A 12,714-nucleotide genomic window follows, 5' to 3' on the forward strand; every position below is an offset into this window, starting at 1 on the left:
ATAGTCTAGTCTAAAGTCTAGTTTTGAACCGATTTTAATGTTATTGCATTTTAACATAATAATTTGAAATTAACGGAAATGCTGCTTCATATTTATCAGCTGAGCATTTAAACAATTGTCACACACGGCCCAAAAACTACCCGCTCATGAAAAACCAATGACATTTTACCACTCACCCAGTGTCAAACTAAATTTAGTAACACAGTTGTTACAGCTGATCGAAGACGTTCCGAAGAAAATTTTCTGTACAATTTTTTGTTAAAGACTATTTCCGTTTTTAATTAAGAAACTTTTTAATTTTTAAAAGAAAACAAGAGATGTATTAATTAATTAAAGTAGATAATTTAACACACAATCAAAAGCATTTAGCAAAAAGCAAGGAAATAACTTCAGCATTATGGTAAGTAAAAGAAAAATTTAAAGAAAAGAACATTTCAATGCTTTGGACAAATCACGCATTGCATTATGAATTATGAACCAAAAATAGATTTTGACCCAAAATTTTTGGGTTCTCTTAAAATGAAGTATGTATAGAAAACTGAACATTCCAATGATTGATTACAGGCAGTTTTAGGAGCTCAATTGGTGATTACACTGATTATGGTCAGTGTAATACAAAAACTAAATCCACACTTTTCATTTGCCAAATGGATTTTGTGTTCAACCGGCTTATATCGTTACTTACACCCCACCGACGATGAACTGAGGACGAAGGGAGGTGTGCCCAAGGAGAAACCACAAAAAGGCGGCTATAAAGGCAACAAACATCAACAGAATGGTACGGTTAAAAGTAAAGAGGGTCAATTTCATATACCACGTAGCATAGAGATTGATTTGGAAACCACGCCGGTGGTTGCTAAGGATGTTATATATTTAAGATATTTTACCGAATATCAATGGTTGGTGGATTTTAGCGTATATGCAGCTATAGTTTATATAATTTCAGAGGTAAGTTAAAGAAAAAACAAACGTATTTCTCATAATGTTGTTAATTAAATGTTTGCTTTTTATTTTTGTTTTATCTTATAGGTTTATCATTATTTCGTTCCTCTTAAGAACGAGGTCAACTTAAGTATGGTGTGGTGCTTGTTGGTGATATTCTTTGCCATGTAAGTTATTTTGTAATCATTATCTTTTTCTGATAGAAATCTGTTATATTTTTGTTTATTTTTTGTTATTTTAGAAAATTGCTGTCTTCTTTGACCGTTTTATATTTTCAAAGTGAAGAATCTATCGGTGAACGTTCCATGGTCATTGTTGCTTGTCTGGTTTATTTGCTAATAGCCATGATTGTTTTAATTATAGATGAAAGTATATTGGAGACAGGCTTAGAAGATGCTTATGCTAGTTTTAATGCTAATGCTTCCAAATTTTTAGGCGAACAGGGATTGCAATCATCGTAAGTATTTCAGTTCTTCAAAGTTGTGAGTTAAATAGATGATGTTTACAAGTGTTACTCATATAAGGCTGTATGTAGCAGACTACATTCTAATATCAGAAAGTTTATTAAAGAAATTTATCGGCAGCTCAAAATTTCCTATAGAAATCTATCGCTTGCTTCAAGATTTCCTTTAGAAATCTATCGCTCGCTTCAAAATTTTCTATAGAAATCTTTCGCTATATCAAAATCTCCTATAGAAATCTTTCGCTAGCCTCAAATTTCCTATAGAAATCTTTCGCTAGATTTAAATTTCATTTAGAAATCTTCTTACACTTCTGATATGGGGAAGTACTTGCTACAGTTCTTCTTTTTTGCTCTGGTTATTCAAATCAGGCCTAAAACTAGTAGCCGAGTCGTTTGTTTCCTTAACAGTAAACGTCTTCATGTCATCATGCATAATTTGCTCTAACGTCAGTTGGATACAACCCGTTAGGGTTCTAAGGTCTGTGTTTTGACAGCTTTGGAGCTTCTTCTCCTGTGAGTCGCTAACTCTCGGAGTCCGCACAGTCGCTGCGTAGTTTACAACTCACCGACCAATCGTTTTATAGATAGTAGATTTCAGTGGAGTGTGGCGAGGGCATTAGCACGCTATAGAGTGTGACACTTAGTATTTTGGATTGAATTACCGTCGAAATTATTATATATTTTAACTTTATGCCAAAATCATACTTTTCTTTCAGTGGTCCTGCCTCAAAAATAGTTGTTAAATTCTTTATGGCTCTGGGTTGTGGTGTTTTGGGTTCATTATTTACCTTTCCCGGTCTGCGTATGGCAAAAATGCATTGGGATTCTTTGAGATATTGTCGTGAAAATAAATTTTTACAAATACTCTTAAACATCAGTTTTGTTTTGCCCTTCATTTTGGTAATCCTATGGATTAGACCCATTAGTAGAGATTACCTAACGGTGCGTGTATTTCAAGGAATGGAAGAACCTTTGTAAGTATTAGTAGCTTTTCAAAAAGGATTGATATTAATAAAACTATACTTTTAGACTTAAACCTCATATATTTGAAACCCTGCGCTTGTTATTGGTAGTATTTGTGGTGATATTACGATTTGCCTTAATGCCCATTTATTTGCAATCGTATCTCAATTTGGCTCATGATAAAATTATGGATTTACGCAAAGAAGCAGGACGTATAACTAATTTCGAATATCAGAAAAAGGTTAGTTTTTAAAGGGATTAAAAATGGAAACGTTTAATTTATTGAAGTTTGTTTTTTTTTTCGTTTAGATTTCTTCCATTTTCTATTATTTATGTGTGGTTACTTTACAATTTGCGGCACCTTTGATTTTGTGCCTGTATCTTACTTTAATGTACAAGAGTTTGGGTGGCTATAGCTGGACTGGCATATTTACGGAATCAGTTTTACAGCATGAATGTTCAGCAGATCTAGAACCTGCTTTGGACATGTCACAAGACTTTATGGAAGGCAGCGGTGCGCCTCTCTTAACAGAAGAAACTGATAATGAATTTAATATTTTAGAATCGGCACAAAATCTACAAAACTCTATCATGAGTTTAAAGAATGTAAGTTTTCTTTTTTACGAATTATTTAACTGTATATCTCATAAGTTTCTTTTATTATTTTCAGGTGTTCAGCACAGAGGTTTATAAAGGTTTCTTGGGTTTTGCCACCTGGTGGAGTTATTTCACCTTATTTGCCACCTCATCTTTGGGCATTGTTTATCAGTCCTATTTCAACAAAACCTAAATCTATTTAAACCCATCTCCCAACTCCCGAAAAGCAATACATAATTTATTTTATAAGAATTTGTAAAGTTAACACTTCAAATTTTAAAGAAAAAAAGTCATTAGTTAGTAAAAAATTTGAGATTAAGTTTTAACTTCTTCATTTGTTAAATTTCATCAAATCAAACATTTGTAAACAAGTCCTTTTTAACAAATCTTTGCCATATATTCTGTGTGTTTTATTTATTATTTATACTTTGTATAAAAATTGAAAAGATATTTTCATACATAAAAGAATTATAATTATAAAAATTTTATGCAAATTGTTGTTTTAAATTGTGTTCGTTAATGTACGTTTCTTTTTTTGGCTTTTATTTTAGACATATATATTTTACTTAGACACGATATGATTATATTTAATAATTTTTTAATTATATACTTAAATGTATATAAAAAGAGAAAAGTTATTATAAAAAGTGAATAATTTTTTAATAAATTTCAAAAATTTCGAGCTTTTAATGATTTGGCATATAGCATAGTTTGGCATAGTTTAATAATTGTTTATTAATTTTGTTAGTTTTGACACTGGAGTTATTTTTGGCCAACTAGTTTGCTGTACTTTTCTACTGCACTTACTATTTAGTTTTAGTTTGTTTTCTTTTTCATCTTTTCATTGTTTAATAACTAAATTTCGACTTAACTAAAAAATTTTATAAATTAATTTCCTTGTGTAGCACAAAACTAATACTAATAATATATTCAAATATTTCACTTAAAGACCCATTATCTGTTCCTGTTTATAGACAGCATGATAAGCATTACGTATTAAAACATAAGGGAAGCATGACTCCAATAAATCCATAGTTAAGAAAGGTGATTGCTTAACAATTTCATCCAACAACAAATAAATAGATTCACGATTACGTGTAGCCTCACGATCTGATTCTTGACCCAATCTCAATAAAGAAGAACTAGCTAAAGCCAGAAATTCCTTCATGCGATCTTCCATATCGTTTTGTCCACAAATGGTAAAGAGAGCACCAAAAATATAATTAATTGCCACCGACATGCAGTGTGTATTATTGGAATGACCATCAATGGTGGCACGATAGAAAGAATTTTCATTTCTAGCCAATTTGGGTATGGAAACCGCTACAAACACCATTAAAAGACAAGCTATAAGATGTTCTCCTTCATCAAACTCTGGCTTTTTAGATTTTAGAGTTGCTGCCAAAGTAGGATCCACTTTACACATAAGACCAGCTGCTGCCGCCATTTCAGAAGCAACACGTATTTGATCACCTCCCGGCAAATGTTCTTGGAAATCTTTTACCGAACTTAACAAGAAAGGTATACGTTTTTCCAATACATCCACCAAAGCCTCATGTACTAAATTACGGAAACACAGTATAACTCCTATAATAGTCATTCTTTGTAAAACACGATCCACATCCTGTAAACGTTTAAATTGTTCTTTCATAACCTCAGGTTTATCGAAACTGGTGCGTAAGGTAATCAATACCTCTTTGTTTACACCCACCAATGACTTCAACTCCTGCACTTGATTGGCTATATGCCACATTAAAGTTTCATTAAGGGTCTTGATGCCATAAGGACCCACCAATTCGGCTAAAGCTCTCAATTCATTAAGATCGGAAAATTCTTGGGGATTGAAGGGTACCCAACCTTCCGGGGAAATGGGTACAAATGCTTTTTGATTATTGCTAAAAACAATATTGCCGGCTGAAACACGTCTCAGTAAAACTTCGGTGTACCTAAAAATAAATCATAAGCCTTTAGTTCTTAATTCCACATAAACAACCTAGCTAACTTACCAAGTGTTATACAAAGCAGCTATAGTTTTCTCTCCATGAGAATCTAAAGCCTGGGTCTGCTGCAAAAGACAATTGTTAAATACGCGTGTCATGTCAATGTGAACATAATTCTCCACAGTTTGTAAAACATTCATATAGGCTCTTACAGAAGCCAACAACTCAGAGGGTTTAGCTATCTCCATGGTCTCCTGATTAAACATTACCATGCCTACCAAGTCGCGAGAAAAGCGATGTTCTAGATTTTGACACAAATACTCGCGTGGTGCAAAAGCAAATTCCCATACATTAACGGTGGGACAGTAATTAATGGCGTAACACAATTCTGTTAAAGCCATGTGTAATTTATCCATAGTTGTTAAATCTTCACGTGTTTTACGATAAGATTCATCTCCTGGTTTTCTCATATCATCAAATTGTTTCTTAGATTTATCTTTCTTCTTGCGGGCCGATTGCACAGACAAAATTTTGGCACAATGTTTTGGCAACAAAGCATCTGTCATAGTACACTGTTCATCACATATTGTATTAATAATATTCTTAGCCTCCTTGGCCATTTCTTCTAAAAATATATTCACCACACTTAAAGATCTCTCACGTATATGGTGTCTCTCCTCAGGACACATTTCATGTGTACAATTTTGAAAATGCGAGCATATTAGAGGGAAAGCAATAATATAACGATTTTGTGCTGGAAATTCTAGACACATGTGAAATTGATCATCAAACATTTTGCTGTAAAAGCAAAAGATACTCAAATCTGAAGTCTCCACTAGAATTTCATCCAAATTATCAACCACACGAGTATGGAATACCATCGAGTCTAACAGGCGAGCTAATTCAATATGCTCTTGGATGCGTAGTACGGCTTTACTAACACTCATATACGTCTGCAAACGGAACCAATCCAAACGGAATGCTCTAAAGTCAAAAAGTTCATTTTCTTCAACTTGTTTAACAGTCAAACTGGAAGCGGTATTATAAAGTGAAGATAATATAACACTTTCATCTTCAGGACACATTTGTAAACTTTGCATGCGTATATTAAGATCAGTAGAATCAAAACCCGAAAGATATTGCACATAATAACGTTGCATCACTTGACTGTATTTACGTACTAAAGCACGTAATTCTTCCATATGGAATAATAGCTCCGGCAGTTGGCGATCAACAAGATCTTCATTACTTTTGCCTAAAGGTTGGGAAATTAATTTATTTGTAAACAATTTTATCTTGTTAATTTAAACCTTGTTCAATGATTTTTTATTTTAGTTTCAACCAAACTTACCTTTATTCTTCAACAAAGGAGGATTATCATTATGTCTCAGCAGCCACAAAATCTCATCTCTAGCCAAGCACAAACCAATAAATATAAATATAGCTTTAGGACCCAATAAGCCCGGTTGATCGGTCATTATTAATGCCAATTCCTTTAAAGCTGTACGTAAAAACTTCCTACGTTCACGATGCATGAGTGCAGCTTTCTGTACAGCATTTGTATAGGCCTCTTTGACCTCATTTATACGTTTACTGTAGCCCTTAATGCCATCGAAAAATGATTGTATATATTGATGTATTTGCAAAACTTCATCTCGAAAGAGAGCAATAACCCAGCTAGACTCTAAAGCAGAAATCCAAATTTTATTGACATCAGGATACTGAGTCAACATAGAATGATTTAAAAGTAGACCAAATATGATCCAACGATCCATGGCCTCCAAAGATAAATATTCACAAGACATTGTATCAGTGCGCACAGCCTTAAGAAGAATAGCTGGATTGCCCACTAAACTAAGTTTTTGCATTTCACGCCACTTGTCAGCCGAAAGATTACGCAGTGGATAAACCGTGGTCAGAGAACGCAAAGCATTTGTTAATAGACGTTGATGGGGTATAAATTCCTCCGACAATTTTTTCAAGGGAACTTCATAATCTAAAATCATTTGACCCAGTCGAGGAAAACCAGGATCAGACTGGCTGTTTTGCAATTCATAAGCAGCATTATAAAGACCCAAAACAGCTTTACGATCTTCAACTCTCGACAAAAGAATCATCAAAGAAACATAAGTAACTACTAAATCCAGATAGTTTTTGGTTAGTTCAAAATTTTGCGAAATATCCAGATGAATTTGGCAAGCATCCATGGTAGTAAGTAATTCACAAACATTATCCTTAAAATCCAACAAATCCACAAAAGTATGATAATATAAAGATAATGACTTGGTTATTTCTGCTTTTATATTCACAATGGCATTTAAGCCTTTAACTTCGGTATTGGGAAATCTTTTCACTATAAATTTTATCGTAGATTCCAAAGACTTTTCCGATAGAAACCCAGGTTTAGATTTAGTATCCCCACAGGCTTTTTTGATGTTGTAGACTCTAGTCAATATACCCAAACCACGATCATTGAGTATAATTAATTTTTCAGCAATTTTTTGCTGATTGGGATAAATTGGTCTAGCCATGGTGCAAAATATTTTATTTTCCAATTAAGTTTTTTTTTGCAAATTTATTATGATACACATAAATTGCGGAAGTCGCAATTGTCAACCGGCCCCACCTTGAAAAGTTTCTTTGCACTGTTTTCTAAAAAAAAACAACGATTTTTAAAAACTATTTGTTTTTCTTATAGTTTATAACTGTGTTAACATATTTATTATAACTTTTTTCGCTAATTTACTTATTTAAATGGTAAATTTTACATTTTTCTCAAGAAAAATAATTTTTTACTGCACATAAACAATTGATGACAAAATTTTGACGTTTGTATCAAAATATTCTCTGTATATGAGAGTAACTGTGTTGTTTTGTTTACAGTTTATCAAAACATTGTACACAGGGTGATTAATAAATATTGTAATTTATGTGCTAAAAATTATTCTTTGTGTTTAACCCAATAAGCACTTTTTGTAGAATTATAGTATATTTTGATTTAAATCAGGATTGCATAAAAATATAGCAGAGTCTATAATAAAGCAGCACAAATGCAAAAAAATTGGTTACTAAAACACTGAATTATGAACACATTTATTTAATTTGTGTAATACTTTTTTATTTATATAGAGAGCTTTGAAAAATGCTTGTAGTGATAACATTTTTAGGTTATTAAAAGGAGTTTAACGTGTAAAGATATTTAATTAGGTTATATAATGTTTTAATTACAAGTCTTTTCTTTGCCAACAGATTTATTTATGCATTTTTTATTCTTTAAACCATTGAACAAGAATTTCGACAAGGAGTCGAATTTTATCCAAAAGCAACTCCTCTAAAACTGCTGGTTGTTCCGTTATTATCTCCATATTTTAAATATTTTAAAGTTTATTCTCATTATTATATCATTCTCCGTTCTTTTTCAAATACGAAATGAAAAGATCTTATTTTTCAATTAAAAAAAGTGTTTCTAGTGATTCTTAAATTTAAATCATATAAAAAACTTGATACATAATTAATTTTCTTGTGTACTGCAATCTTAATACTATTTCGTTTCAATATTCAACTTAAAGGCCCAATATCTGTTCCTGTTTATAGACAGCATGATAAGCATTACGTATTAAAACATAAGGGAAGCATGACTCCAATAAATCCATTGTTAAGAAAGGTGATTGCTTAACAATTTCATCTAACAACAAATAAATGGATTCTCGATTACGTGTAGCCTCACGATCCGATTCTTGACCCAATCTTAAAAGAGAAGAACTGGCTAAAGCCAAAAACTCTTTCATACGATCCTCAATGTCATTTTGCCCACAGATAGTAAAGAGTGCACCAAAAATATTATTTATAGCCACTGACATGCAATGAGTGTTATTGGAATGACCATCGATGGAGGCACGATAGAATGAATTTTCATTTCTAGCCAATTTGGGTATGGAAACGGCTACAAACACCATTAAAAGGCAAGCTGTGAGATGTTCTCCTTCATCAAATTCGGGCTTTTTCGTTTTTAATGTTGCCGCTAAAGTAGGATCTACTTTACACATAAGACCAGCTGCTGCCGCCATTTCGGAGGCAACGCGTATTTGATCACCACCCGGTAAATGTTCTTGGAAATCTTTTACCGAACTCAATAAGAAAGGTATACGTTTTTCCAACACATCCACTAAAGCCTCATGTACTAAATTGCGAAAACCCAAAATGACTCCAATAATGGTCATTCTTTGTAATACTCGATCCACATCTTGTAAACGTTTAAATTGTTCTTTCATTACTTCGGGTTTATCGAAACTGGTGCGTAAAGTAATCAATACCTCTTTGTTTACTCCCACCAAAGCCTTTAGCTCTTGCACTTGATTAGCTATATGCCACATTAAAGTTTCATTAAGAGTCTTAATGCCATAGGGACCAACCAATTCGGCTAAAGCTCGCAATTCATTAAGATCGGAAAATTCTTGGGGATTGAATGGAACCCAACCTTCAGGCGAAATGGGTACAAATGCTTTTTGATTGTTGCTAAAAACTATATTGCCAGCTGAAACACGTCTAAGTAAAACTTCGGTGTACCTGTACAAAACATAAATTATAAATTAGTCAACATGCTTAACGGTTCAAAACAACCTGTCGAACTTACCAAGTATTATACAAAGCAGCTATAGTTTTCTCTCCATGAGAATCTAAAGCCTGGGTCTGCTGCAAAAGACAATTGTTAAATACACGTGTCATGTCAATGTGAACATAATTCTCCACAGTTTGTAAAACATTCATGTAGGCCCTTACTGAAGCCAATAGCTCGGAGGGTTTAGCAATCTCCATTGTCTCTTGATTAAACATAACCATTACAACTAGATCTCGTGAAAAGCGATGTTCTAAATTCTGGCACAAGTATTCGCGTGGTGCAAAAGCAAATTCCCATACATTAACGGTGGGACAATAGTTAATGGCAAAACATAATTCTGTTAAAGCCATGTGTAATTTATCCATAGTTGTTAGATCTTCACGTGTCTTGCGATACGATTCATCTCCTGGCTTTCTTATATCATCAAATTGTTTCTTAGATTTGTCTTTTTTCTTACGAGCCGATTGTACCGACAAGATTTTGGCGCAATGTTTTGGCAACAAAGCATCAGCCATTGTACACTGTTCGTCACAAATGGTGGTTATTATATTCTTAGCCTCCTTGGCCATTTCTTCTAAAAATATATTCACCACACTCAAAGATCTTTCTCGTATATGATGTCTCTCCTCCGGACACATTTCATGGGTACAATTTTGGAAATGCGAACATATTAGAGGAAATGCAATAATGTAACGATTTTGTGCTGGAAATTCTAGACACATGTGAAATTGATCATCAAACATTTTACTGTAGAAACAAAAGATACTCAAGTCTGATGTCTCCACTAGAATTTCATCTAAATTGTCGACCACTCGAGTATGGAACACCATCGAGTCTAACAAACGAGCCAATTCAATATGTTCTTGTATGCGTAAAACAGCTTTACTAACGCTCATATACGTCTGCAAACGGAACCAATCTAAACGGAATGCTCTAAAGTCAAACAGTTCATTTTCTTCAACTTGTTTTACGGTCAAACCGGAAGCGGTATTGTAGAGTGAAGAGAAAATAACACTTTCATCTTCGGGACACATTTGTAAACTTTGCATGCGTATGTTTAGATCAGTAGAATCAAAACCCGAAAGATATTGCACATAATAACGTTGCATCACTTGACTGTATTTACGTACTAAAGCACGCAATTCTTCCATATGGAATAATAGCTCCGGTAGTTGACGATCCACAAGATCTTCATTACTTTTGCCTAAGCGTTAGGAAATTAATTTATTTGTAAACAATTTTAACTGGTTTCAATGAGTGTTCAGTGCACTTACCTTTATTTTTCAACAATGGAGGATTATCATTATGTCTCAGCAACCATAAAATCTCATCTCTAGCCAAGCACAAGCCAATAAATATAAAAATAGCTTTGGGACCCAATAAGCCCGGTTGATCGGTCATTATTAACGCCAATTCTTTTAAAGCTGTACGCAAAAACTTCCTACGTTCACGATGCATTAGAGCCGCTTTCTGTACAGCATTTGTATAAGCCTCTTTGACCTCAGTTATACGTTTACTATAACCCTTAATGCCATCGAAAAATGTTTGTATATACTGATGTATTTGCAAAACCTCATCACGGAATAACGCTACAACCCAACTAGACTCCAAAGCAGAAATCCAAATTTTATTAACATCTGGATACTGAGTCAACATAGGATGATTCAATAGAAGACCGAATATGATCCAACGATCCATGGCCTCCAAAGACAAATATTCACATGACATGGTATCAGTACGTACGGCCTTTAGGAGAATAGCTGGATTGCCAACTAAACTAAGTTTTTGCATTTCACGCCATTTGTCTGCCGGAAGATTTCGCAGGGGATAAATGGTGGTCAAAGAACGCAAGGCATTTGTTAGTAGGCGTTGATGGGGTATAAATTCCTCAGATAACTTTTTCAATGGAACTTCATAATCTAAAATCATTTGACCCAAACGAGGAAAACCAGGATCAGACTGGCTATTTTGCAATTCATATGCAGCATTATAAAGACCCAACACAGCTTTACGATCTTCAACGCGTGACAAGAGAATCATCAAAGAAACATAAGTAACCACCAAGTCTAAATAATTTTTTGTTAGTTCGAAATTCAGTGTAATATCCAGATGAATTTGGCAAGCATCCATGGTAGTAAGTAGCTCACAAACATTATCTTTAAAATCCAGCAAATCCACAAAAGTATGATAATATAAAGATAATGACTTGGTTATTTCTGCTTTTATATTTATAATAGCGTTTAGTCCTTTGACATCGGTATTGGGAAATCTTTTGACAATAAATTTAATGGTAGATTCTAAAGACTTTTCAGACAAGAATCCAGGTTTCGATTTGGTGTCACCACAGGCCTTCTTGATGTTATAGACCCTCGTTAATATACCCAGGCCACGATCATTGAGTATAATTAATTTTTCAGCAATTTTTTGCTGATTTGGATAAATGGGTCTAGCCATGCTGATAGTGTAATTTAATTCTCTTTAATTTGTTTCTATCAGTTTAACACTAATACTTTTATCTAAGGCACAGAAGTCTCAATTTTATGCTGGCTGTGACTTGACCCCACCTAGAAATTTTTGTTTATTTGTTTTGTTACAAAAACTACAACTTTATTCAAAACATTTATATTTTTTTGTAGTCGTCTTGGCGATTTTCACTTTTATTATAAATTTTTTAATGATTTTTTCTATTTAATATGTAAATTTTACATTTTTCCACAAAAATATCACTTTTATCACTTCACATAAATATTGATGATGACAAATTTTTGACATTTCAATAAAAATAGTTTGTATATGTGAGTAGCATTGTTGGTGTGTTTACAGTTTTTATATGGGGATAACAGGGTGACGTGTGTAAATGAAAATATATTGCTTACTAAAATATAGCATGCGATATAATTAGTCTATCTGGCTATAAGGAAATAGTTATTGTCTGTTATATTTGTTATTTCTGAATTTAAATAAACAAATTTGAAATTTCCAAAACGGCATTAATTAAATTGTTCCTGGTTCCAAAAAATATGAGTCTCTAATATTGACCATTTTCAATTACTCCGTAATTACTCAATAATAACGATATAAAAAGATCTATTGATTCTGATTAGCTTTATAATTTGTAATAAGAATTTTTATGAAATCATTTCTCATAATGTTAAAACATATTTAATAGTTCCTAATAAATAAATTATCAA

The 12,714-nt window shown here is 33.1% G+C and overlaps 3 protein-coding genes across 5 annotated transcripts; 1 reads left to right on the plus strand and 2 right to left on the minus strand.

Moving 5' to 3' along the window:
- The first annotated feature begins 195 nt into the window (after nucleotides 1-195).
- Nucleotides 196-3,453, plus strand: LOC119606918 (transmembrane protein 161B). The gene is made up of 8 exons (XM_037960585.1): nucleotides 196-400; nucleotides 565-948; nucleotides 1,030-1,109; nucleotides 1,184-1,399; nucleotides 2,122-2,379; nucleotides 2,435-2,609; nucleotides 2,678-2,974; nucleotides 3,039-3,453. Exons 1-8 carry the CDS (start codon nucleotides 398-400, stop codon nucleotides 3,156-3,158), a joined length of 1,533 nt encoding a protein of 510 aa, XP_037816513.1. The 5' UTR covers nucleotides 196-397; the 3' UTR covers nucleotides 3,159-3,453.
- A 6-nt stretch (nucleotides 3,454-3,459) lies between these two features.
- On the minus strand, nucleotides 3,460-7,761 carry LOC119606917 (membrane-associated protein Hem-like). 3 transcript variants are annotated; one of them, XM_037960583.1, is made up of 4 exons: nucleotides 7,674-7,751; nucleotides 6,257-7,557; nucleotides 4,972-6,160; nucleotides 3,460-4,911 (listed from the first exon to the last, which is right to left on the minus strand). In XM_037960583.1, exons 2-4 carry the CDS (start codon nucleotides 7,434-7,436, stop codon nucleotides 3,909-3,911), a joined length of 3,372 nt encoding a protein of 1,123 aa, XP_037816511.1. In that variant the 5' UTR covers nucleotides 7,437-7,557; nucleotides 7,674-7,751; the 3' UTR covers nucleotides 3,460-3,908. The 3 variants fall into 3 exon arrangements, with proteins under 3 accessions (XP_037816511.1, XP_037816512.1, XP_037816510.1); XM_037960584.1 differs by having other exon boundaries at nucleotides 7,652-7,681; XM_037960582.1 differs by having other exon boundaries at nucleotides 6,257-7,761.
- Nucleotides 7,762-8,372: 611 nt separating this feature from the next.
- Nucleotides 8,373-12,299, minus strand: LOC119606921 (membrane-associated protein Hem). The gene is made up of 3 exons (XM_037960588.1): nucleotides 10,798-12,299; nucleotides 9,539-10,727; nucleotides 8,373-9,471 (listed from the first exon to the last, which is right to left on the minus strand). The coding sequence occupies exons 1-3, from the start codon at nucleotides 11,975-11,977 to the stop codon at nucleotides 8,469-8,471; spliced, it is 3,372 nt and encodes a 1,123-aa protein (XP_037816516.1). The 5' UTR covers nucleotides 11,978-12,299; the 3' UTR covers nucleotides 8,373-8,468.
- Between the last annotated feature and the right edge of the window lie 415 nt (nucleotides 12,300-12,714).

Source organism: Lucilia sericata, unplaced genomic scaffold (genome assembly GCF_015586225.1).
Source record: "Lucilia sericata isolate MDLA Ls3-8-SP2 unplaced genomic scaffold, ASM1558622v1 Contig000635F_arrow, whole genome shotgun sequence".
NCBI classification, from domain to species: domain Eukaryota; kingdom Metazoa; phylum Arthropoda; class Insecta; order Diptera; family Calliphoridae; genus Lucilia; species Lucilia sericata.

Coding starts and splice junctions, on each gene's coding strand:
- LOC119606918 (XM_037960585.1), top strand. Junction 1,110..1,183: donor TTGGTGATATTCTTTGCCAT/GTAAGTTATTTT, acceptor TTGTTATTTTAG/AAAATTGCTGTCTTCTTTGA. Junction 2,380..2,434: donor CAAGGAATGGAAGAACCTTT/GTAAGTATTAGT, acceptor CTATACTTTTAG/ACTTAAACCTCATATATTTG.
- LOC119606917 (XM_037960582.1), bottom strand. CDS start 7,436: ATGGCTAGACCAATTTATCCCAATCAGCAAAAAATTGCTGAAAAATTA. Junction 6,161..6,256: donor TCCTTTGTTGAAGAATAAAG/GTAAGTTTGGTT, acceptor CCCAACCTTTAG/GCAAAAGTAATGAAGATCTT. Junction 4,912..4,971: donor GCTGCTTTGTATAACACTTG/GTAAGTTAGCTA, acceptor ATTTATTTTTAG/GTACACCGAAGTTTTACTGA.
- LOC119606921 (XM_037960588.1), bottom strand. CDS start 11,977: ATGGCTAGACCCATTTATCCAAATCAGCAAAAAATTGCTGAAAAATTA. Junction 10,728..10,797: donor TCCATTGTTGAAAAATAAAG/GTAAGTGCACTG, acceptor CCTAACGCTTAG/GCAAAAGTAATGAAGATCTT. Junction 9,472..9,538: donor GCTGCTTTGTATAATACTTG/GTAAGTTCGACA, acceptor TGTTTTGTACAG/GTACACCGAAGTTTTACTTA.